The following is a 25,060-nucleotide window of genomic DNA, read 5'->3' as shown; positions in this document are numbered from 1 at the left end:
ATGCGCCCTTCGCACAGAACACATTAGGAAAGAGTTTGCATGCGCCTTCTTTATACTTCTGAACTCAAGTTAAATTTTAGTTGTTTGTCTAAAAAGCTTTTGAACTTCTGAATCTCGAAAATGAAGCAACAAAAACAATCTAATAGACGAAATTTGCGATTGAAAAGTTTAAAGGTTGAGGTCAAACTTCTGACAGTTTAGGAGAACGCGATAATTACCAGCTCAACGTACATTTTCTGTTTCAGAAAGCCATAAGCTAGTTTGCACCAGCGGAAAAGATCCGATGATATCGATCTACCAATAAGAGTAACAGGTCTTTCCCATTATAGCCCACCAGCTTAATGCTCAAATAAATTATAGCCCCCTAACATGGTAATTATACCAAAATGGGGGGCTAAAATTTCGTGGGGGCTCTAATGAGAAAGACCCAGAATTACTTAAGAGGAAAAAACTATGAAAAAAACGATACAAGAGTTTTAGCTAAATTAAAAACACATGAAAAAGTCTGACGAACACATTTGGACAAGATACAGCCGTCTAAACGTAGTTTCAAAACAGACATGTACATCCGGTTTTCTTGAAATGACTATCTAGTTAGATAAAATAAAAATTCACGTCTGAGAACAATCGAGAAAGTAACTCATTTCACTTTATCTTTTCCAAAGCTTTGGACCAAATTGATCATGGAATACTCTTACGTAAGACCAATTGCATTGGAATAGGCGGCAAGATTTTACAGATCTCTGAGCGACAGACAGCAATACGTAAAAAATCGAAATCTAAATTGAAGTATTAGCTCGTCAACTCGGGTGTACCTCAGGGCTCAACACCTGGGCACCTACTTTCTATTATGTTGATTAATGACTTAACTGAATTAGTTTTTAAGTCCAAAGTTTTTCTTTTTTGCTGGCGATCTCAAAATGTTTATATTATAAAATCATGTAAACGAACACGGAAACAAACAAGATCTAGATTCAGTATTGCTATGGAGTTACGATAATATTAGCTTCAATTTATCGAAATGCCAGTACTTGAGTTTTAAATATCAAGTGAAGACACTCTTGGGTCAATGATCGCTGGAACAATCGAGAATTATGGACTACCTTGGAATCACTATGAACGACAGTCTCAATTGGAAGGAGCATGTAGAATTGCTGAGTCGTAAAGCCCACAAATTCCTTCACCAAATTGGAAAATCACATCATTTCTTCTGACGGTTAGTACGAATCTAAATCTATTACGCTTATTGCAATCCTTATCTATGAATCTAAATGTTATCTAGCTTCAAAATCTGAAAAAATCTCAAGAAAAAGATTCTTGATGGATCCTAACAAGCCTTAATTAATGCCAACGACTACGATACCTGAAATTATTACCTCTCAATTATTACATTGCATTAAGAGATCTTCTCTTGCTATCGAAATTTATGAACAATTATAATGCGTTCAACACAAGCGAGCATGTGCAAAGGCAGTCAAATTATCGATTAATTTGACTGAAATTGAAAGAGAATTTCAACGGCCGACGTATTCTATCAAACCACATACAGAGCAAATATCATTGATTCAAATGTTAACTTTTCCATTCAGTCAGACTCAAAAATCGAATAATAAATAAGATGTGGAAGTAATTCAATATTTTTTTCAGCATCGAAGATTCGTGTTTCATAAAATTTATCTGTCCAGCGAAAAATGTCGGTCCTCAAGTGAAATAAACTGAAAAAGTTTAAACTATTAAGATTCATGTGTATATATATATATATATATATATATATTTATATATAAATATATATATATATATATATATATATATATATATATATATATATATATGTATATATATATATATATATATATATATATATATAGCAGTTCTTCACAGTTGTGGAAGCCATAATAATACGCATTATTAAGAAATGAAGTTAACTAATCTCAATTAACTAAGATCTATTGGAATTACTTTATCAAGAGTCACTCAGATTTGAAGTCGTATGCTTGGATTTTCATTGGCAATTGCGGACATCTCAACCCAATCCATGCAGTCAACTTAGCTGTGAAATTACGGGCCTAAGCCAAGAACCAGACAGAGTTAAACCCTAGACTAATACTTGAGACTAGACTACAACTAGAGGCTGAAAAAATACTCTACAAAAAACTCTCCAGCTTCCCCTCCCGCACCACAGCACATAAGTATTATCAAACTCAATTACACCTTCAAAATTCAAGTTTTTTGATCTTTAGGTCTAGGACTGATCACCGAATTTAGAACTTCTTTCAAAAATTGGTACAACTACTGCAGCGCATTCTATTGAGGTGTGAGCTTCTTTATGGGCTTTTTAGTAGGAAGAAATCAACTTGATGCACCAGTATTATTTGAATCCAACTGATCATGATAAACTGATCAAGTTTTATTTCTATCAACAATTGTACGTCTTAACTAAATTGTCCCAAAAAAGCCTAAGGAAAACTCCATTCATTTTTTGCTGCTCAATTGCGCTTATTCGAACAATGAAAGATGTGAGACAAATCAGGGTAAATACTTCCTTTTTGTCCGCTTCATATTTGTATAACTGTTAAGCTGAGCAACAAAAAAGGAGCTATTTTGTATCTAATACTAAGGAAATGAATATGGAATACAAAACGTGACTGATAGAGGAGTACCTTCCACGAGATACAAAATTACAACTAAAGATATTTTATTTTTAGAAATGAGCTCTGGCAGATGAATGCAAGTCTTAACGCCAAATTGGTCTTTAAAGTCTGTTTTTGTATTGTATTTTATTCATGTATAAGCACCGTCAGATTTGGCAAATAATAATTTTAACATATGGTTGCCCTCGTTTCATCCTCAACTATCTACAGCAGAAAAATTCCTATTAAGAATTCAAAGGAATTTTCAAAATCATTACAAGATATTGATGTGAAAGAAACCCAGTCAACAGTGAGCTCATTGAAATTGTCTGTAATTATAAATATATCATATAATTGTTGCAATAGTTGTACAAGTGGTTCAGATATTTGTTTCCATGGTTAACGATAATTGCTTTTTAGGTGGTATGTACATATATACAGAAAGAAGGGCATCTTTAGAGGGTTTACCTCAACAACACATATGACATTATCGGACAAGCAATTCTTTTCATTGCTAATTATAATATTGCTTTGAACATGGTTAACTCCACTTCGGCACCTCTCTCTGTGAGCGATAGCTGCTTCAGTGTAACTAGTCTCAAAGGCCAATTGTGAATAAGAACCAGAATCAAGCCAAACTTCTGTGGGGCAAACAATTTGTGGACAAGGTTTAGATAAAAGTTAGTTAAGTGTTATTGTTTTGTATCAGAAGCAATACCCAAATGTTGACCGTATTGAATGAAAAGTATAGTCAATCTTGAGCTAACTCTAGACTGTCAAAAACTTGCTCTAATTTTGTGTATGCTGAACTTTTTTTTAATGCAACCACATTGTATTATTTCTAACCTTTTCCTCAAAAATTCTCTCTCTTTTTTTTAATCAGTAGCAGAAAATTCCGTTAGAAAAAATTCTTCCATGCAACTTGCTTTCAATGGCTCTGCTTATGCATAACTTAGCATCGCAAAAAAACAGGCCTGACAACAAAGCAAAATGTGACATTGTTTTGTAGAATCAAACTCTTTTAATCTAGACCATCCTTTTCTTCAACTAGGTTTTGCATTGATTCTTTGTCCATCCATAATTGGTCTTATAAAGAGTTGTCGTCGTTTTCAGGTACACCATAAACGTTGAGTCTTCTTTAAAATGTATTATCATTTGTGGGTGGCTCTGGCTTATGAGCTGGTCTCCATTTTATCTTGTAAGTTTCCATTGGTTTGATTTTAAATGCAGTTAGTTTTTGTTTTTTATCCTCTGTAACCATTTTTTGTTCAGACGGAGTTTCATTCAATGTTTTTGTTGCCAAAATTTGGGAATTGTGAATTTGACAAAGCTCCGTCTAGATGTAGCAGAGGGTCTTTCCGCAAGCTAGATAGCCAGCACTTTGGGAGTTTCCCAGTGAACGCTTCATAATCATTATCATTGTTCAACGCTACAAGCAAACCTTCTACACTTGGATAGTATCTGGATGTTGAAATGATTTCGAGGCTACGCGGAAACATTGCATCTTCAGTAGTAATCACTTAAAGTATGATACTAATTAATAAATTTATGACAACAATTGAGCAATCATAGCGATTAATTTTTGTTGTTGCCATGTGCAATTATGTACAATTTTCGCGAAACTCACGTCTTAGTTTTTCAGCTTTTTGCTTCAAATATTCTTTTGCAGTTGCATTTGCTATTTGTCTCACTTTCGTAACATCTGCTTCTAAGTTATCTGTGCATTTAAAACAAGGACAGTGAATAGAAACGGAACAAAAATTATTTAAATCCAGTTATTACTTAAATCTTATTATATAAGACTAGTCAAAAAAACAAGTTTTGACAGTTTTTATAATTTTTTGGCTAAAATACTGAAGTTGTCTTCTGTCGAATCTATTAATACGCCTTTCGCCCAGAACGCATTAGGAAAGAGTTTGTATGCGTCTTCTTTACACTTTCGAACTCAAGTTAATTTTTAGTTGTGTGTCCAAAATGTTTTTGAAATTCTGAATGAAGTGTTTTTGAATTTTCTCAAAAATGAAGCAACAAACACAATCTAATAGATAAAATTTGTGATTGAAAAGTTTAAAGGTTGAGTTCAAATTTTTGACAATTTAGGAAAACGTTATAATTACCAGCTCAACGTACATTTTTCGTTTCAGAAAACCATACGAAACAATTGTTTCGAAAGCCCCAAATTGCTTAAAGCTATTTAAGTCAGTTCTGCATGTCGCAAGGTAATTTTCATCATTGGTAAAAAAATCGTCTTCATTTGTTAAGGTTGATAACTGAAAAAATGTTCAAGGTATTTCTGGTTTTCCCATTAATAAAGCATCTAAGTGTTTTTAACTCATCAATAGTACCACTTCATTTCGAGATCAGACCAAATAATGACTAAAAATTATGTTTTCTATAAAAAAGCCATCTGTAAAGCTAAAAGTAGATAACAAGGTTTTGCTACCGTTTGCTGTCAATAAATTTCCGATTACGCAGCCGCCCTATTTCTTTTTGAGAATTAGATGAATTATAAAACAATTTTCAAGGCGTCAGCCTGCGTCATGATTATAAAATCTAGAAAGATACTCGTCAGTTTACTCATATTTTTCAAAACGATTGTTTATTTAATTTGATTTCAAACAGTGCATCTCCCCTTTGACCAAAACCTCAAGTATTTTAGTCAACTGATCTTCAGAATAAAGAATTCCAAACGATTTAGACCAGAGCAACGATGCAAAAACCATCTGGTGTCCTCTTTTCTTAGGGTTTGTGCTCTGAGAGACTCAAGTCTCAACCATTTTCGAGACAAGCAGAACAGTTGTTCTCTGGATCAGACAAGCAGTGTAGTCAATTTCTGTCAATTTTAGCTCTGCGACCAGGTATCACTCAAAGTTTTTCTTTCCACTGCCAAACTCATTTCAGACATACAGTGTAGCAATCATCTCAATTTTTCTCACAGAACAACCTCACTAATTATGTGTTTGTTGCCTACTAACACAGTTTTCTATTGGAAGCAATTTAAGATCACAAGAAACTTTACTTAAAATCTAGCTAATTCACAACTCAATAGAAATTTTCAAGTAATTGTCTCGATTTCACTTGATTTCATTTGATTTTCTCATTGTTGAATTCAAATTCAGTCTGTTTTTTCCTCGTTGGAGAGATTTTTACAGTTAGAGGTCAGTGAGACATGACTGCACGAGTCATTTTCAACAGGCTCCCAGTGAATACCACGCAGCTCCTTTTTTCCAGGGCACTATACAATGATCTACCCTAACATGCCAAATCTCAGCCTCTTGACTGCGCTGATGTGAATCGGACTTGCAGGCAATTCCGGACTAGATAATTTAAATCCAAGTCAACCTGTTCAGGGTTCTTGCTTCAATTTCTCCGCTGGCCTAAATTCCACTAGCTGAGCTAGCGGTAGTCAACCATGGGGCCCCACAAGGAAGTTGCAAACCTCTTCCAAGTTCTAGGCGTCAGGCCTTTCTTCAAAAGGGCTTTCAGCAATGTATTGCATTTTAAGTTCCCCCTGGAGGGGACACCGCTTCAAAACTAATACTGTAATGACATGAATCCTATACTCTCCTCTCACACAAATCTGCGACGATTTTTATCTGCCTCATTTACACGTTTTGCAACACGGCAGCACCAGAGACACACAATGTTGCTGCATAGAAGTGCCAAATCTCTCTTCGAGTGAATGCATGTTAACGCGTCCTTATATTGGTCGTCTTTTCTTCCGCAGCGAGTTTTCTTCTGCTAGTTTTTATTACAGTTTGTGCCGCTGAAGGCCCTGCGCCACTCATGCAGGAAAAACTTAGAGGAAGAAAATTACTTCAATTTCCAAAACTTTTTGGGCAAGATTCAGCCAGCCCTTTTTGGGCAAGATTCAGCCAGCGAATTGACGAATTATATGTAAAAGAACGTCGTGCGTAATCTGGACCCTACAATTTGTTTTGCTCGATGTGAAGTTGAGTGTTGTCTTCAGTACAAGTAGTTTTGTTGTAAAAGATTTCTCCTTCTAAAAACCAAAATAATTGCTTAACTTCAACGTCAAAGCATACATCATACAATATTTTCTTGCATTTTCTCTAATTTTTGTGCATACGGGTATAAACACCTTTGCCCAGCGTAAAGAATGTGTTAGCGTAAAAATGTGCTCAAAGTGGCACTTGATTGGCAAAAAGCGTTGTGGAATTCCAATTTTAGCAATAATATTGCCGAATTACAACCAATATCATCACCCTCGGTTAAAAACTTTACACCGCAACAACCTCTGTGGTAACTAATCAAATAAATGCGCAGCATTGGTGTGCGAAACTTATCTCTGTCCGAATGGATGATAAAAATTTTTGAATTTTTTCCCTGTAAGAAGAAAACACTTCAAGTCCAAGAGCGTGTTAGGAGCTTTCCATGCAAGGAAAACTAAATTTTGCTGAGCAAATTTGGTTGAATTTGTTTAGGTGTTGCTGCATGATTAGGCTGTTATTGCATTTTTTCACTGAAGTATATTGGAAAAAATTTGCAGTTTTATTGCTGGAAAGAGCCCACGCAAATCTTTTCTACTGAGTACTGATCCCAGCTTGTGTTTTTTCAAAGCTTTTTGCGAGTTGCTTTAAAGAGCGTGTTGCAGAGGGTCCTGTTCCTCCCATGCAGGAAAACGTGAGCCATTAAAAAGAAAATTTTTGTAATTATCAAAATTTCTTGTTGGTATTTTAGTTTTCAACTCTCTTTGTAAAAATTATATGGTTCTCTGAATTTTTGGGGCAAGACTTGGCCAACGGATAGAGACATTTTCCGACAATGACATTAACATCTTTTTAAGTTGAAGGAAAGTCTGGCAAATATAGAGCCCAATTTGCTTTGATGTAGAGTCAAGCGTTGTCATCAGTACCAGTAAAAGTTTTAAATATGTCTCTCTGAAATTGTAGAGTTGTAACACCTTGACTGGAGCAATTATAAGTGGAGTGCGTTGTCGCTGACAAGAAAATCCACACATGATGGCAACAAAACTTTTGAAAAATTTTCCTGTCCAAGAAAACACTCCTTGTCAATGAGCCTTATGAGCTTTCCAAGCAGGAAAAACTAAAACTAAGCTTTTCTGAGCACTCTTTGTTAAATATGATTAGGCCTTTCTCCATTATTAGGCTCTTAATGCATTTCTTCACTGACATAGATTGAAAAAAATTTGCGGTATCACTGCTAGAAAGGACCCACGCAAATCTTTTCCGATGAAGATTGATCCCAAAAAGGACCACACTCTGAAATATCGACACCAATTCCTGCAAAAAATGGGCTTGTTCTTTTACAATTAATTGGCCTTTGAAGCCTTTGCTATTAGTCCAAAATTATTGCCTTTGAATAAGTCCGTGAAGATTTTCAGCAGATTCTTCATGCTTCTTACCGTATTGTCATCGTTACCTTCGAGTTGCGCAGGTGGTCAATTAGTTGGAGTACAACGATTACAAAAACGGCTAGAGCTTCATGTGCTTATTGTATTTTTGTATTATAGGGTACTTAATTGTGGTCGATTTCCAATAAGTTGTTGAAGTAAATTTTTATTTTGAGTGTTTCTTCGATGAGAAGATCCCTGGGTGAGCTCTACTGTAAGGTTTTTAATTGCGTTGGAATTTCTCCTCGTCAGCGAAATTGTTAATTTATTCCAGGTCATTTTGCTTTCCGCAAGAGTTTCTCAAACGAAGTTTGTTTTAAAGGGCTTTAGGAAAACGAAAAAGTGTATAGTTGAACTTTCCACTATTGTTGAAGCCGCCTAGTTAGCGATATGGTCACAGGTTCATTGATTACAATATCCAAGCAAAAGAGAGCAAAATGCGTAAAAATTTTTGTGACATTATACGATAAGCCTTTAAATTTTGACTTTTTTACAAAATTCCATAAAAAGTGTGACAGAACAATAAATTTTTTTGCTCCAATTTGCTTTTTTGGCACAATAAAAATTGCTCTTCAATGACAAACTTTAAAAATTTGCAGAGAAGAAGGAATTGTTAATTAAAAATTATTTTGAGTTAAAAAGGAACGTTTTCGAACATTGAATTCATCGTCAGTTTTACGTAAAACTGGCTTCAAAATCGAATAAAATCATTTACAAAATATAAAAACGTGTCGGGGACACTCTCTATCAAAATCTACGAAATGAGTTAAAACAACAATGAATTTATTTAAAGTTAATATCACATTTACAGCATTTTATTTATATTTAAAACAACAAAAATTTTTCAATTTTTAGTCCGGTTTTTTTTGAAATTCTCGGGTAGTTTACTTTCAATTCCTGGAAAGAAGTTTCTAGTTTCATTCCTATCTGTTTTCATCCCTTATTTGTTGGGTTTGACAAAAATTCGAATTACCATGTACCAAAAAACTCGTGAATTACAAAGTTCAAATTTTTTGCATTTTAACTAATACTTCACGCCCCCGATAATAGTCACCAGTTTTTAAATTTGGTTTCAATTGTTTGATGTAGATCGCTGCTTTTATTGTCATTAGTTTTTGAACCCCACGACAAGCATGAATAATGTCTCATTAAAAATAATCAGTTGTTGCACAACTTTTACCGAAGCGATGTCCCACAGGGGAATATTTTTTTTGATGCCCCGAAAATCTTATGGTAACATGTCAGCTAATTTGGCCAACATAGATGAAAATCCATCCATTACATGTAAATCTTTAAACCATAAGCGATTTCAGATTTCTGTCAAAAAAGTGTTTCAGGGTAAGCAAGCAAGTTCTTTTTGTGCTGGTTGTTAAAATGGTTTGAATATCCCAACTTTTTTTTCAATCTACTTGCAAAATTTATTGCGCTTTTCTCTGTGTTGAGCAATGGTTGACATTTTGATATTTTCATTTTTTTAAAAAATTGACAATTTTATCCAACGTCTCATTAACAATACTGGAAGACCACTCAGCTGGATAATGATTTGCAGTCCAGATCTCCTGATTTTTCTCAGGAGCCACATAAAAGAATTGCCAATCACTGGTTGCATTGCAAATCTAACGTACATGCAGTCCCCTGAATCACAATTGTTATTTTGTAACGGTGCACCGCTACGAAATTTCAGTTTTTGCTGGTATCAGTAGATTTTCGATACCAATGACAGCTAACTTTTCATTAATCGTTTACGTGTATGTTCAGATCTAGGAACGCCAGGTTTCCATTTCAGATAGGCGTCTCAAGAGTGAATTGTAAGTTTTGTGAAGAGAATTCGCATACTCAACGTACTCTAGAGGGTTCTCTTCGCAGTGGACTCTATGTCATCCACATTTCTCTTGAATAATTTAAATTTCTGTGTTACCTTAGTTAAACATATATGTTACCCTAGCTGCAAAATATGTTCTGTGTTACCTTAGCTGCAAAATATGTTAAGATCGATACAGTTTCCTGCTTGTCTTTATAGTCCTTGTCAGTAACGCCTTGGCATTTTTGCATGAAAGCAGTTTTTACATGATTGACACTCCACTCCTTTCCCTCGTAAAGTAACGCGTCGGTTACAATGAATGCACCTTCCCTTCATGTCGGAAGTTTTGCTCCACCTTTCCTCTTTTGATTTCTGCAAAGGTTTCGAAAAGATTTCATCCTCAAATTTGCCACTTTACGGCCAGCGAAGCATCCATGGCTAAACCGTACGATTCAGTGTATCTTATTTTTTTTTGTTGTTGTTGTTGTTGTTGGGGATTTACAGTTTTCACTGAGGGGATTTTTGTCCCAGTCGTCGTCTTAGAAAATTGACCTATTATTTCTGCAGATCTGACAGTCACTGCATAGATGCCAGCTACAGATGTTATTTTCATCGAATCGCTCGTTTACAAACTTCCACATGAAATTTAAAACTCGATTTTTAAGGCCTTTTTTCGCATTAAATTCAATGTATTTTCCTATTCGTTTTGCTAGTCTGCATGTACGGAAAAAGAAATCATTTCTAGTTTTTTCAGTTCTGGTTTTCGGGAGCTTGAATAATTCATTTGTTCTCCCTTTTTCTGAATTTTGTTTCAGCATTGGTAAAAAGCTATCGTCTTCTGTCAGTTTCGATAAAAGTAGAATGTCATTTAGTTGCATGAACATTGGTAGTGGTAGTATGTTAAGAAGTCTCAGTTGATTTGGATACGGCATGACTTTTTGTCCAAGGATCCATTTGACTACTTTCTTTTGCAATCTTTCAAAATGTTGTAGCTCACCTCGGTTCGGATTTGTGCATGCAGGGCCATATAAGAGTACTGGCAAAATTAGTGAGTTGCAGAGTCCGAGCTTGATCTCTTGTCTTACTTGAAGAGCTTTGTTTCGTCGAAGTAGGTAGAGTACTTTGTTCGCTTTTTTCAGTCGTTCTTCGATGTGTGTCTTCCACGTCAGGTCATGGGAAACATAGATGCCGAGATCTTTGATGACTTTGGATGACTCTAGTTTAGTGCCCATAAGCTCGTAATTTTGTTTGACCTCTTATGCTCAGCTTTGCACATTTGTCCATGGCTAATTTCATTTTATTTTCATTTACCCACTATTCAATACCATTGAGATCGTTTTGAACTTGCCAAAACGTTTTCTTCACTGAAAGAATTTTTAGGTCATCCTCGAAGATAAATGGGTCAGAGAAAACTAACACATCAGGTAGGTCATTGATGAATATGCAAAACAGGAGTGGTCCGAGAAGAGAACCTTGGGGTACCCCACTTGTTACATCTAAAATTTCCGATCTTTTGTTGTCTACCCGAACGAATTGTTTCCTATTGTCTAAGTAGTCAATGATAATTTCTAATAGGCAACCTCCCACTCCAATTTTTGCAACTTTTTGTACAAGCTCAAAATGCGGCACTTTGTCGAAAACTTTGGAGAAATCTGTGTAGAATGCTACAATTTCGGTGCTTGATTCGTTATCGAGTGCGTCGTGAATTGATTTCAAGAAGGATAGCATAATTGTATTAACTGAGCGTTTTTTAACAAATCCATGTTGGTGTTCTGTAAGGAATTTTTCGAATTGAGCGTATAAAGCTGTACAAATGCATTTCTCAAAAACTACTGTCAATGTCTAAAAGAGAGACTGGTCGGTAATTTTCTCTTTTCCGTCTGTCATCTTTTTTGTAGATTGGTGTCACAGCTGCAATTTTCCAGGAGTTTGGGATTTTTCTCAGTCGTTTTATCTGCTTGAAAAGTACATTTAAATTCTTACTTGTTTCGCGTGCTGTACGTTGGAAAAATGCAGGCGGTATGCCATTTGGGCCTCGCGACTTTGTGGCATCTAGCGAAAGAAGTATTTCGTAGATTGCTTTCTTTGAGATTTCGAAGTTTGTAATTTCAGGATTTCTCAATTTTACATCTTGTATACTGAAAGGAATTTTGGGTGAGAACACTGAGTGAAAGAACTCGTTCATCATGTTGACTTGCTCTTGCATTTTTGTGCTCTGTTGATTTTCTTTGATTAGTAATTTTGGAAGGCTGGGTGATTTTTTCAGGCTTTTCAAGTGTTTGAAGATTGACCGGTATTTCTTGCACGCATGATTTTGTCCTGATATTCAATCCTGTCCAGTTCCGATGATTCTATCAATTGGTTTTCAAGTTTAAGAACTTCTTGTTTTCGATAACTAGTGGGTTTTTCGGATAAGAGTCGTTTTTGGGTTTGTAGTCTCTTCATGTTGTAAGAAGTGAAACTTGATATCCAGGGAGGTAGACTTTGTCGGTGTCTAGTTCTTTTGGGGACGTGGACCTCGAATATTTGATCCATGTACTGGTAAAATTCTTCGCACATGTTGTTTATGTTAGTGAAGCAAACTGGTTTGAAGGGTTCAGTACTTAAAATATTATTTATGCTTTCGTAGTCAGCGTTTCCGAAACTTTTAAAGTTTTTTTTGGTGTCTTGGCGTGGACATTCTAGTGTTAACTGGATTGATTTATGATCCGAGCAGTCGTAAATTGAGGAAAATTTCTCGTCGAGATGTGCCACCAAATTACAATTTTTGTAAAATGCTACATCTAGAGTGTTCTGCCCACAGGTGGGGAAGTTTATGATTTGTCTGTATAGTGATTCCTCAAACAATTCAATTACTTCGTTTTCTTCTTCATTTGTACTTGCTAGAGTTTTCCAGTTAACATCAGGACAGTTTATATCCCCACATAAAATGGTCGTTTTTGATTTAGGAATGATTTTAAGGAGTTTTTGGAAATCGTTAACCTCGTAACGGTACGGGCTGGTCTCAAAAGGCTCTTCATAGCTCACCTCGTCACTGGACTACAGTTCTCTATGCACAATTTCAATTGCCTCAACCGCTGCATTGGTGCGCAAGCTTTTATCAGCGGGAGACAATATTAGCTCATCTTCCTCCAAATTGGTAGCCTCTAAAGCGGATCTGGCATCTTTCAATTCAGTCTCAATAATTGCACCTGGTCCACTCTGGAAAAAGGGAGACAGAAATTTATTGAGGTTCTCGTAACTGCTCCGCCTATTTTTTTTTATTGGGTTAAAAGAAAGTCAGGGGTTCAAAGAAAGTAAATTCGCTCAATCTGTTCTTTAACGGGGAAAAACCCATATATTATTGGATTGGGTTTCCTGGCTTGGCAGGGCGTTGGTCTCCTTGAGTGTAAGTTAAGTAGTGCGTAGGCTGACAACGTGGAAAACCGAGTCCGGGAGGGTGGTCAATCGCACGATTCCGACTGCTACAGCGGACGTGAAGCCATCCACAAGAGTTGAATCGTAGAACGCCGTTACGAAGCTGCTTCCGGTTTGCACTAACTGTCTGATCGTGCACTATACTGTCTGATTGTGCACTATACTGTCTGAGCACAGGTATAGATTAAGAAATTCAACCTTTTTGCAAAAATTTGATTTTTACAAAAGGATTTGAAGTCTTAAATTTGAAGTCACTGAAAGAGAAGGGGCCGAAAGCAGAACCTTGGGGTACATGGGTGAGCACGGTCTATCCTCATTGTCTTTCCCATTTGTCTGTCCCCATTTACTGGCATTATTCAGTAGAAAATATTTTCAGATAAAATGTGGGCACGGCAGGTTATCGAAGATCGGCTTCAGAAAGCCCGCGATAACCTGGATGTGTTGGACAAGAATCTGAAGCGCATTAGTGGACGCCCCGAAAGGTAGTTTTGGAAATAATGCTAAATGTTTCCCAGTTTCATAGGTATATAACAACGCATTCGCTATTTTAGTCGTAATCTCTCAGCAAAACGGAGGATTGGTATAGCAAGCTCTGATGGGGCGTCAGTTAAATCAAGGTACATTGACTCTCAAGATCCTTTTGACTTCTATCTATTGATGATTATATGTTTCAAATTTTTGAATATTTTTAGACTGCTTGGAGCTGGAGGCCTTGCTCAGAGAGCAATAAGTGGTCCTGCACGGTAAGGAATGGAGGATTAAAATTACCTTATTTACAGAGCTCAGCAAAAGATTTTTTATTTAAAGGGATGCGAGTGAAAAGAAGGATGACTATGTCAGTGATGAGGAGTTTTCCGGAAATGGACCATCGGTGGTGAGTGAGACTTTCAAACTCTGTACATTGAAAGTTAGAGGATAATTACATTTTTCCTGTTTTTTGACCACCTTATAGCCCACAACAAGCTCCAAGGTTAGTGAGCAGTGAGCATATTACTCAGCAATCACTATTAATATATCATAATGAGGACTAGTTTCGCGGGGTGGAGGCGCTATTATGGGCGAGATTTTTTGCTCATCAAATAGTGATCTACTTTGGGCATATGATCACAAGACCTTGACTTTGAAATTGACAGCGCTGGCCGTTTACGTGTCAGAGTTTAGGCAGGATTAGTGTCGTATTAACTGAATCGGCTTTGAAATTTTTCTGAAAGTATGGCATCTTTTCAACAATCACCTCACCTTTGCTACCTAGTAGAGAACTGCCTCTCGTTCTACACTATACTCAACCTATCACATAAAACTAAAGATTTGGTTTCCTTTGTATTTTATTGACACTGAACGTAACCATAGAATCAACCCATTCTTTCTTTGCATTAGACGAGTACTTGAGCATAAGTGTTATATATAAGTGTTATCATTCATATTACTCAGATATTGTCTCGTTTATTCATTGAAAGGCTTGTTTGTATATATGCGGATATTGAAATTCATTTTTACCTATTGTTGAACGATGAAATGTGTTCTCAGGGAAAAAGTTTTCTAAGTATCTCCTGGACCTAACTACATTAGTGCTTATCCTATGCTCGTACACTTTTACTATTTCCATTCACAAAGTTTTCATGCGACTCCAATTGAATGTTGGAAGCTTTCCGTTTGTGCCCACCTCCAAGCATAGCGTTTGCATACTCTTTGATCCCCCAGACGCACTTGCCATATTTTTACATAACGATTTACAGTGTGCAGTTTAATAGCACGTGCTCGGTAGCTGGGGGTGCATAACGTACTGGTGGGGGAGGGGGAACTTTTTGTTCCGATCCCTCTTAGGGGGGAGGAACTATATACAAATGGTTTTTTTTGTTCAGACAATTTTGACCGATCGATATATTCATCGTACAGAGTCGTGAGTGGTATCATTAAAAAGCTTCTCCAGCGTAAAATATGGAAATAAAAAGATTTTTTGAATTTCGTATTTTACATGGAGTTATTGAGGTTTGAAATTTTGTGAATAATAGACGGATTGCCTTTGTTTTTATTCACATTGTTCGCAATTTCGTCAATTTTGCTTAAAAATTATTAAAAATTTTTAACAATAGTACTGTTGATTTTATTTTTAGAGACAAAAAGTGTTGATGACTTTTTGATTTAATTTTTCTTTCTAAAATTTTGGCTAATTATTTCAAAATTCAGCCTTTTTCATAAAAAATTGCCCGAAATAAGCTTCTTTAGTCCACTTTGATTAATTATGCCGGAAGTACACTCCTCAAAAACAACAAACACAATCTTTGTAAACTACAGAGGGAGCTAATTTTACCTCCTCTTCCATTGAGAGTAGTCTAGAATAAAAATTTTGCCGTTTTTTGCTAACTTTACTCTATGATTATCAAAACGCAGCATTTGTTTTTGATCTTATAACTAACAAATTATCAAGATCTAAGGCATTCGAAACAATTGAGTGTTCCACATGGAGGAACAGCAATAGCGGGGCTGGTTTTGGACTGTTAAAATCGAGAAAATAATTCGGATTGTAATTAGTCGGTCTTTTTTTTTTAAAAAAAATCGAGGTTTTTTATGTTAATTAAAGAACAGAACAATTCACATCAAAGCTCAATGTTGATAGGTTTAAATTGCTTCCTAGACAGTTCTTCATTAATGTATCTTTTTGCTTACTGGAAAGATTATGGTCGTTTTGACTTATAAAAATGTCTGCTTTTTAAATTAACAATGGCTTATTGAAGTTTGCCACTACTTTTCTCTTAATTTGGTCTTCATTTTAATGCTTCTTCTTCCTCGTCCTTCTACTGAATTGAATTTTAACCTTTTTTGCGGTTTTAAGCGTTAATTTGTGGTTTTCTGGCTTTGATACTACTATATTTCACAAATTTTTTTTGGTGTTGGCTCCTTTTTCACGTTTTTTCTTGTTTTGTCTTATTTTCACATTACTGACAGTTCACATATTACATTATTGGCGTTCAAAATAAGGCACAATTGAACATATAAAAGTCTTGTAGGGCATAGATTATGGTTTTAACGGCTTCGACACCCCTTTCTCGTAGAATTTAATTATTTTTTCAGTTGTCTTTAACTGTCGTTTTTACTTTCGTCTTTTTAGTCGTATGAAATACCTGGATAATGACAGGTCTCATTGGCATTTCATGAAGGAAAAATGAGCCTTTATTCTGATTTGAGTAGATTGCTGATGGCTTGCATGACTTTGAACACAATTGTTTCCAAAAATTAAAAACTTTAAATTTGTTTAATTTCCATTTCGCATTTTTGTTCATTTTTTTTGTCTATTTGTTACCTAGTCTTGTTAAATATAGGTCACATATGACATTATTGTGGTCAAGGGATGGTGCACGTGTACAAAATCTACTTGTTTTTTTTCGAGAATTCGTTATGAATTTACTGGCTTCGACACGGGTTTTTCGAACAAAAGGTAAACTAATTTTGTAAATTTTTGCCTATATTTAACGTTCTTTTTGGGATGGAAGATATATTCTGAATAAATACAGGTCTCAAGCGCTTCCTTTGGACGAGTAGACGAACCTGTTTAATTATTTCATTTTGTAGCTAATGGCTTTCAATACTTCGAAAATAAATTTTTTCAAAAAAAAAACAAGTCGTTATCAGTTTTGCCCTTTTTCATCTTTTTGGTCTACTTATTGCCTGTTCTCAATAATTAGAAGGCATGTACCACATTTTTATCAATCGAGGAAGGCTCAATTGAACATATTTTGAGGGGCCAAATATGGCTTTACGGGTTCGACAGCGTTTTCTCGCAAGTTTTAACTGAAATTTTTTTGTTGTCTATTTGTTGTTTTTTTTTGTAACCGCATAAACAATTGATTACTGACAGGTGCTAATGCCCTTCTATATTGGCGTATGTGATCATGAACATGCTGTATATTTTCCTTATTTTGAAGTTAATTGTTTTTGAAAATATAAGCCAATTTTTCAACTTTGCTGCTTTTTTTTGTCTAATTGTTTCCGAGCCGTTTTATAGTAGTCCAATATCTTTTCTGTTAAAGTACAAGTTATTTTGTTTAGTTTCAGTTTTATCCGATGCTTTTTTGAGCTTGTTATTAAGTTTTTTTTAAATGGACCTAAAGTTTTGGATGTAATTAATGTTTGTTGTTATTGTTGTTTGAATTTTTTGTGCGTCTTGACTTGTTTTTTTAATGTCTGGTCTCATCAATCTAATTCGGCATTTTTTACTCCACTGAGTTATTTGCGTTGGAGGCGATCTTTGTTCATACTCATTTTTTTGAAAAAATACTTGAATTTTTGGGCTTTTTTTATCTCTTCCTCATTTGGTAGACATTTATGCCAAAAATGTGGATGAGCTGGGTGGGAACTTTATGTGCGAACGCACATTACCGAGCCTCCTTGTTGTTTCAGAAATCGAACGTAACAATGACAGTGAAACCAGAAGTGGAACAATCTTCGGCCAAATTTACTCCAGATTCTATGACAAAAGAACGGTATGATGTTTGTGCGCCATGTATTTACATAGACGTTACCTATATATCTAGCAGCAGAGAACCACAGAATATAAGCATCTTAAATTATAGCACTACATAAAATGTGTTGCTATCTCCTCAGAAAAGGATTTTGTGAATGTGCCGTCTTAGTACTTCAAACAATTTACAAGATCTTTAAAAAAAATCAAAATTTTAGGGGGAAGCGATTCTTTGGGATACTGACGCGGACATTGCATTCATTTCAAGAGAAAGAGAATGAGAAAAAGGTATTTTCAATTCAGCTGCATTTATTTTTGTCTCAATGGTTACTGAATAGTTTTTGGTTGTAGCCCAATCAAGCAAAGAGGGCGGAAGTTGAGAAGAAGGTGGATGCAGCTGAGAAGTTGGAAAAGGCAGAAGCGGCAGTTGAACGACGCGAGATGTTCAGAGAGCGTCTCATGCGCGAAGAGGAGATCGCACAGCTCAATGCCAAGATGGATAGAGCTCAAATGGTGAGGATGATTCCAGGCAAAATTATATCTGATCGTTTAAATCATTCCCCCAATAGCATGCAAAAACTAATGCACATTTGCTCAAAAAGGTGTAACGCGAATCTGGGTGTGTATCAATGTTCCAATCTGCCAAAGTGTAACCGGTTGGGTGAGAATAGATGTTTTGAAAAGGTATTTTGCTATCTATAAACAGTTGAACAAATTCTCCGATATAGCTCTCATCAACTTTTATACAATTGTGACAATTGAATTAATTTTTGGATTGATGGAAAAATAAGCATATATTCCCCATAATTGCTCCAAAAGGCATGTACAGCAAGCTATGCTATTTAAGATGTAGTTCGAACTCAAATTACAACAAAATTTTTCCTATAATTTGTAGACCCATTTGTTGCAATATGCAGGCTGTTTTGGGTCTTAACTTAAAAAGATTTTCAGCTCGAAGATTGGGAAGCCGCCATGCAGAAGTCGAAAGGAAACATCATGACAAACTCAAGACCTCCTATTTTTTACCGACCGACTGCCTTCAACAAAAAGCTAACAGAGCTGCAGAGGAGAACAGAGAGATATATAGACGGTTAGATATTATTGTAATTTTTAAAGTTTTTATTTAGTTTGGTCGGTTTTCGAAATATTGTTTGATTAATAGCCGCGAAGCGATGGCGGCTATTATTGGGGACATCGTGGTTTTTTACAATTCAAAGAGTTTGAATTGTATTGGGGCGCTGTCTTTTTACGACTCGAAGAGGAGTATTGGAGAAGTCCTTTTTTAAATCACGTTAGTGAAATTTGAAGCAGGAAAGGAAACGCGTCAAAATTTTTGTGTTTTGGTCCTGAACAAAGTTGAAGAGTGGAGCAAAAATAGAGTGATTTTTTGTTCATTCCGCTGTTTTCGAGAGCGAGAAATCGAGGTGTGAAAAAAATTTCCAAGCGAGCGAAATTTTGTGTTAACGTGCGGCTTTTTAAAACCGTTTTTTTTTAAATTTTTGGTCTAGAAGGTTGATTATGGTACTGTATTATTTTTAGGGTTGTTTTGATAGTGGTTTGTAGATTTCTGGTCATTAATATGAATTTTATACCATTTTGCAAGGTTTTTCAGCTATTTTTCTGAATTTTAGGCGAATTTCAGCATTTTTAAGCATTTTGTTATACTGCTTTGTATGGGCTTTGAATAGACGCGTTTCAATTATGGAGTCTTTGGATACCAAGTTTTCGTTAAAAAATGACAATAAACCGAGAAATTTTAAACTATTTTTAATAGCCGCCTCAGCTTCTCAGCGGACTATTATAGCGCTCCTATTTAATTGCTCTTGAACGAAGTTCATGGCAATTATAGTAAACGTGTGTGCTTTTTTATGCAAAATTTTCGCTTAACCGTTTTGACTTTCGAGTGACATTTACGCCCTTGTCTTTTTTGCGTTTCGCGATTTTTTACTTCGTCGAATTAAAATAAAAATTTTTGCTTTACCTTTGTTCCCAGCTTATTTAACATTTTGCGTGAAATCTTTTTGACTTCTCTAGGCTAATTTCACTCTTCTGTCATTCTGCTAAAAGTGTTTTTAGACAGTGGTTGCTCAGCAAAGCAATTCAAAATGAACAGAGTCAGTATCGAAAAAAAACGAAATCGGAAATTAGAAACGGGATAAAACCGATTTAAGATGCCCGTTACTCGAACTTTATTCTTACGTACCATCTCTAATGCCTATTGGTATTGATACTATTACCTGTGTGGTCTCACTACGAAAAAAGAGCATGTTCAGCTCCAAAATGACATCAAAATTGTTTGCACTATTAAAATTGTTTGTCCAGAAATCATTTTTTAGTTCTCTTCTTTCAAACCCTTCGTGTTCTTCAAGTTTTTATCGCATTTGGTGATGACTTTTGTTTTTGATGCACGTTGATGGTTTTGAGTTTGGTTTTGAGTCATTTTGGTCTAGATGAAGATTTTTGCAAGTTTTTGTTTTTTTGCTTCTTTTTGAAATGTTCTGATTGGGTGCTTTTTGCTACTTTTTACTATTCTAGCCTCTAATAGGAACATTTCTAAAGGTGTTGTCGGGATTTATTTAGTGCACTTTTCAATGACAGATATTACAGATTTCTATTTTTTGTCTTTATTTACGTTCTTCGTTTTTACTTTTATAACTCGAAAATGTTTTGGATTGGTGGACGCTTGACCCGAAGTAGTATTGAAAGTTTTTTATAATAATGATTTGGATTCAGCATAATGACTGTTGAGCCATAATTTGTGACTAAATTTTGTTGCAACTTTACAAAGAATTTTTTTGGTTTTGTTCACTTCCTTTATCTTACCTCTGTTTTCTCTACTTGAAAATTTTGTGTTGGGTTTTCTTTCAATTTGCAGTGGTTCAAAGAAATGAAACTTAACTGATCGCATGGGTTTTTGCCCACGTTTTTTTTAAAAAAAATTTTGCAACTCAATGTGAAATTTTTATCCCATACGTTATCGTCTTATCTGGTCAGATACTTCTTCATTGTTCTCTTTCATTTTCTTGTTTTAAAGTGATTAGTGTTATTCAGAAAGATAAGAATTGTGTCAGTTATTGTTGTGACTCAGTAGAATAAGTTTTGTATTAGTTAGGGGCGTTCGTTTTTTCCTTCGAGTTGTTTCCGGAATTCTTCTGGCTGTTTTTTTTTAAGATCTGTTCTCACTTTTTCATGATTTTTCAAGTCAAATTGGAGTAATGATTTTGGTCGCGCCGAAACGGGAAGTGGAGCGAAAAAGCGAGTGGTTTTGCGGCGTGAATTTTTTTTGCTCTAATTTTTAAGTAGAGTGAGAAAACGGTGTTTGAACAAAAATTCGCTTTCTCGCTTGTGGTTCTCACATGCGGCAATTGTTTTTGTTTCACCTTGATTTTTACTGTTTTTTTTCGTTTTTTTGGATCGGGTTTTTTTAAAATGGTTTTTCCAATCCATTCATTGTTCACTCTAGGCCTTGTTTTTTGTTTGAACTAAGTTCCCTTTCTCGCTAGTGGTTTTTTGTTCACATGCGGCATTTTGACATTGATTTTCTTTTAAAATTATTTTCGATCTGATTTTTTTTAAAAGTTTGTCCTATTCACTCATAGTCCGTTCTAGGTCTAATCTTTTTTAGTCAATGAAAATTCTCTGAATTGTACGTCATGACTTGTCCTGCTATGTTTTTTTTTAATTCGTCGTCTCCATCGATGATTCTTCCGACATGACTTCTTGGAGTTGACTTTCAATTTCTGTGACTTCTACTGCATTGCTGTTAATATTTGTGTACGTGACGTCATTTGTTCTGCTTTTAGTTCAATTGCGTGATTTACCTCACTCAAAAAATGACTTCTGAAATCGCTTTATGAACTTTAAATTTTATGAATATTTACTAGTTAAAGATCAATAGTTTGCATCCAAGTAGTGCCAAACGTATATGCCCTATTTCTTGAGTATTGCAGTCGTGAGTTTTGATTTCGAATATTAATTTTGAAAAAGCTTTATTAGGTCTTTTTCCTTATAGAGCGTATGTGTCTCATAAAATTGAATCTAACCCGAAAAGTCCAGTGGTCTAATAAAGGACTGGTGTTCAATCTATCTATCTTATTTCTTTAGTTGTTTCAATTCCAAGGAAGGCCACAAGCGTCTATCGCGGCTATTTTCCGGCAATATGCTGGCGATGTTATTGTTCGTAAGTTATGCAGTCTTCTCTTCTGAGCTAGATTCAAACATTTGGGCTGTTGAATGACGACATTAACTTCGGTAATGACTTGAGTGCGATAGTCTCACAAATATATCCTATGGCAGGGAGGGATATCCTATGGCACAAAAATGTTTTATGAGTTTTTGGTTGGAAGGAAAGAAAGTTTGTTTTGATTGCGGTTTGCATCTAGGACTTATTTGGGAACGGGAAGAGGAGATGAAACAGGAGCTTCACATTCTACCGACTGAAGAAGGGCGTAAGATGAACAACGGAATGAATGCTGGAGGTGGTGGTGCCAAAGGGACGCAGTCACTACCTTCTCGGCCTACGAGTACTACTGGTGGCGGTGGTGTCCCGGAGGCACTATCGTCCTCGTCTTCATCAGCTAACAAGGATAACAAGAAGGTAGCAGGTAAGGTAAAAAACGAAATATCAACTCATGCCTCCTCGGAGGTAGCCAAGGTTCAGCCGTTGCCTCAAAGTGGCATTCAGGCACTGCGCGAACAAACAGTGGATCACGTGGGTAAAGAAACTTCTACTGCGATTAAAGTGGGTGAGGAAACTTTGGCCGAGGAACTTGGTGCTCCCGGTGAAGACATTGAGAATTTATTGGTAGAGGAACCAAACAACGAAACTCAGAAGAAAGAAAATGCCGTCGTTACGCCTGTTATAGCTTCCGCTGTTGTTATCCAGACAGATAATTTGGATAAAGCTAACTCCGAACAGACCACACCAGTAGAAAAAACATCTTCAAGTAAAAAACAAAGAAATTACCGACAAAGAAGTAAGTCTCATTCAATTGAGAACAAAAAGAAGCGAGATTCAAGTCCACTTAAATTGTCCGGAAAAGCCGATAAAAGTGAAACGAAAAAAGAATCGTCTAAGAAAGATGTGAAATCTGCTGCTGAAAAACAGAAGAAGCATATTAGTAGTCGCAGATCCTCAGAAAAGTCTCGTGAAAGAAGGAATCGAAGCGCAACTCCAGAAGACAAGAAGAGACGATCAGCTGCATCAAAAGATACGAAAGAGAAGGCTGTGGTTGTGAAGCGCGCCAGGCCATCCGACAAGAGCCGGCCGCTGCCCAAATCTCGAAAATCTGACTCAGTTGAGAAAGTGGAGCAGAGCACTGCGAGAAAAGAGAAAAGGCGAGATAGCAGCTCTTCCAGTGGATCTTCAAGCGACGATGAGAAACACCGGAAGAAGCCAGTGTCCGTAAAACAGAGCAAAGATCAAGCAGCCGAAAATGCTGTAGCTAAGGAGAGCAAGAGCGAGGAGCTGAGGAAAACTGAGAAAACCGTGGATACCAGCTCGTACGACTCTACTTTTGGTTCTGAGCTGAAGAAGGTCAAACATCTGACAAAAGATGCCCCAGCAAAAGCAGAACCAAACATTTTGTTGCCACCAGTTAAAATGAGCGAGAAAGTTGAACGCAAGAAAGTTGAAGAGGATAAGATAGTCTCCACGGTTACAGCTGAGGTCCCAAAGCCGCCGGTTGTTGCTGCTACACCTGCACCTTTAGAACCTCCCAAAATAGCTGTCTCAGACATGAATACTCCTAAAACGGATATACAGGTTCCAACGCATTCACCTCTCAAATCAACAAAAATGTTCAAGGAAATCAACCCGTCGCTCCTTCCGGTTGACCATGAAAACTTGACCTTCAAAATCACATCCGCCTTTGAATCTGCCCCCACTCCACCTGTCCTGGCGCCTCTTCCAAAAACAGCACCCCTTGCTGTTGCAAATGAGTTACAAACTGCAACCGCAGGTGTTTTGCTGACTGAGCGACCAGTTGTTGGGGCTCTCAGTCGAAAATCGGTGGAAACTGAAGAAGTGAGACCTGAGACTTCAGATTTTTATCCCTCGACTGTAAATCAAACGACAGCTGCTTTGGAAAGGAACGCGAATGCAAATGCGCTTCACCAGGAATCAGTATCACAGAAGGTGGTGGTTGCTAAGAGCGAAACTACTAACAATCAGGCCGCTGCTATTGGCGTCGCCTCTGTCAAACCAGATCTTTCTAAAAAACGCAGGTCACGGTCACCAAGCACCTCAAGCTCCTCATCCAGTGAGAATGAAGAAGTATCTCCCGAAAGAAAAGAGAGAAAATCGAGGAGATCACCACCGTCAGGTAGAAAGCGTAGGCGCAACACTAGTCATAAGAGAAAACGCAGTCGTAGTAGAAGACGACACAGGCCTACATCTCCAAGACGCAAATCGAGTTCCCGACGACGCAGAAGGCGAACGTCGCGCGAAAGGCGGCGTGCCGGGGGAAGCCGCAGAAGACGGTCTCCGGCTGGAGAGCGAAGACGTCGCAGATCTCCCACAACGTCCTCAAGCGGTTCATCGTCCAGTGGCAGCGAAAGCTCATCTGGCAGCTCATCAGGATCTAAGCCCTGATTGTGTTTAAATCTATTATCAGATTTGTTTAGTGATTGAGATGATTTATAGTCTGCAGGTGTCGAGATTGCCACTTTCTGTTCTCATTGAACATCTCAAGAATAGTATAGTGGCTTGCCTGGCGTTGAGATTGCTTGTTTTTCACTTTGTTTTTGGCAGAATGCCACCAGATCCAAATCATAAACTTATCCGTGCAAATTTTACTTCACTATAGTTGTCTTTCTTTTCATTATTCTTTGCTCGAAAAAAGCGCGGAACAAACACTTCTCATTTATTGTGGTTATATAAAGTCAGCATAAAACCATTTATTTGACAAAAAATGAATAAAGTCTAGGATAAATGAAGAGTGTCTGGAAATTAATACGTGAACGTCGAGTATCAGTATCCGTATTTTGAATTGACTGTTCGTGTTCTGAAACTGATTCATAATTATTGAAATTTACACTATATTCAACAATTTTGTATTTTCATCCGGATGTCAGAAGTTAAAGATCAGGTTCTTATATGGCTATCCTTTTTTGACTATTTGAAGCTCAACTTTACAGCTTGTCTGTAATTATGATTTTTAGAATCCACAGAAGGAATTTTTCAGTTATTTTTCCCAGAAGCGATTAATGAGCAAGCTGTGAGATGCTACATGGTAGCATAAGCTTCTGAAATGCGTTTATGGTGTAAATTGTTCTTCTAACGCAGTATTCGAAGGGCTCAAATAAAGGTTTCAAAAGCACTGGCAAGACATAATTTTGCTCGTAAATTTTTTTTCATAGATTGAGTCCTTTGTTAAAGC

At 36.5% G+C, this 25,060-nt stretch overlaps 1 protein-coding gene across 1 annotated transcript; it reads left to right on the top strand.

Moving 5' to 3' along the window:
* The first annotated feature begins 13,572 nt into the window (after nucleotides 1-13,572).
* On the top strand, nucleotides 13,573-24,734 carry LOC142336109 (uncharacterized). The gene is made up of 9 exons (XM_075384658.1): nucleotides 13,573-13,704; nucleotides 13,774-13,839; nucleotides 13,915-13,965; nucleotides 14,030-14,096; nucleotides 17,621-17,703; nucleotides 17,900-17,969; nucleotides 18,033-18,194; nucleotides 18,633-18,771; nucleotides 22,064-24,734. Exons 1-9 carry the CDS (start codon nucleotides 13,604-13,606, stop codon nucleotides 24,271-24,273), a joined length of 2,949 nt encoding a protein of 982 aa, XP_075240773.1. The 5' UTR covers nucleotides 13,573-13,603; the 3' UTR covers nucleotides 24,274-24,734.
* Nucleotides 24,735-25,060: the final 326 nt, after the last annotated feature.

This window comes from Convolutriloba macropyga, chromosome 3 (assembly GCF_964194025.1).
Source record: "Convolutriloba macropyga chromosome 3, txConMacr16.3, whole genome shotgun sequence".
In the NCBI taxonomy this organism is placed as follows: domain Eukaryota; kingdom Metazoa; phylum Xenacoelomorpha; order Acoela; family Convolutidae; genus Convolutriloba; species Convolutriloba macropyga.
Note: the sequence above shows the minus strand (reverse complement) of the source record. Positions and strands in the feature narration are given on the sequence as shown.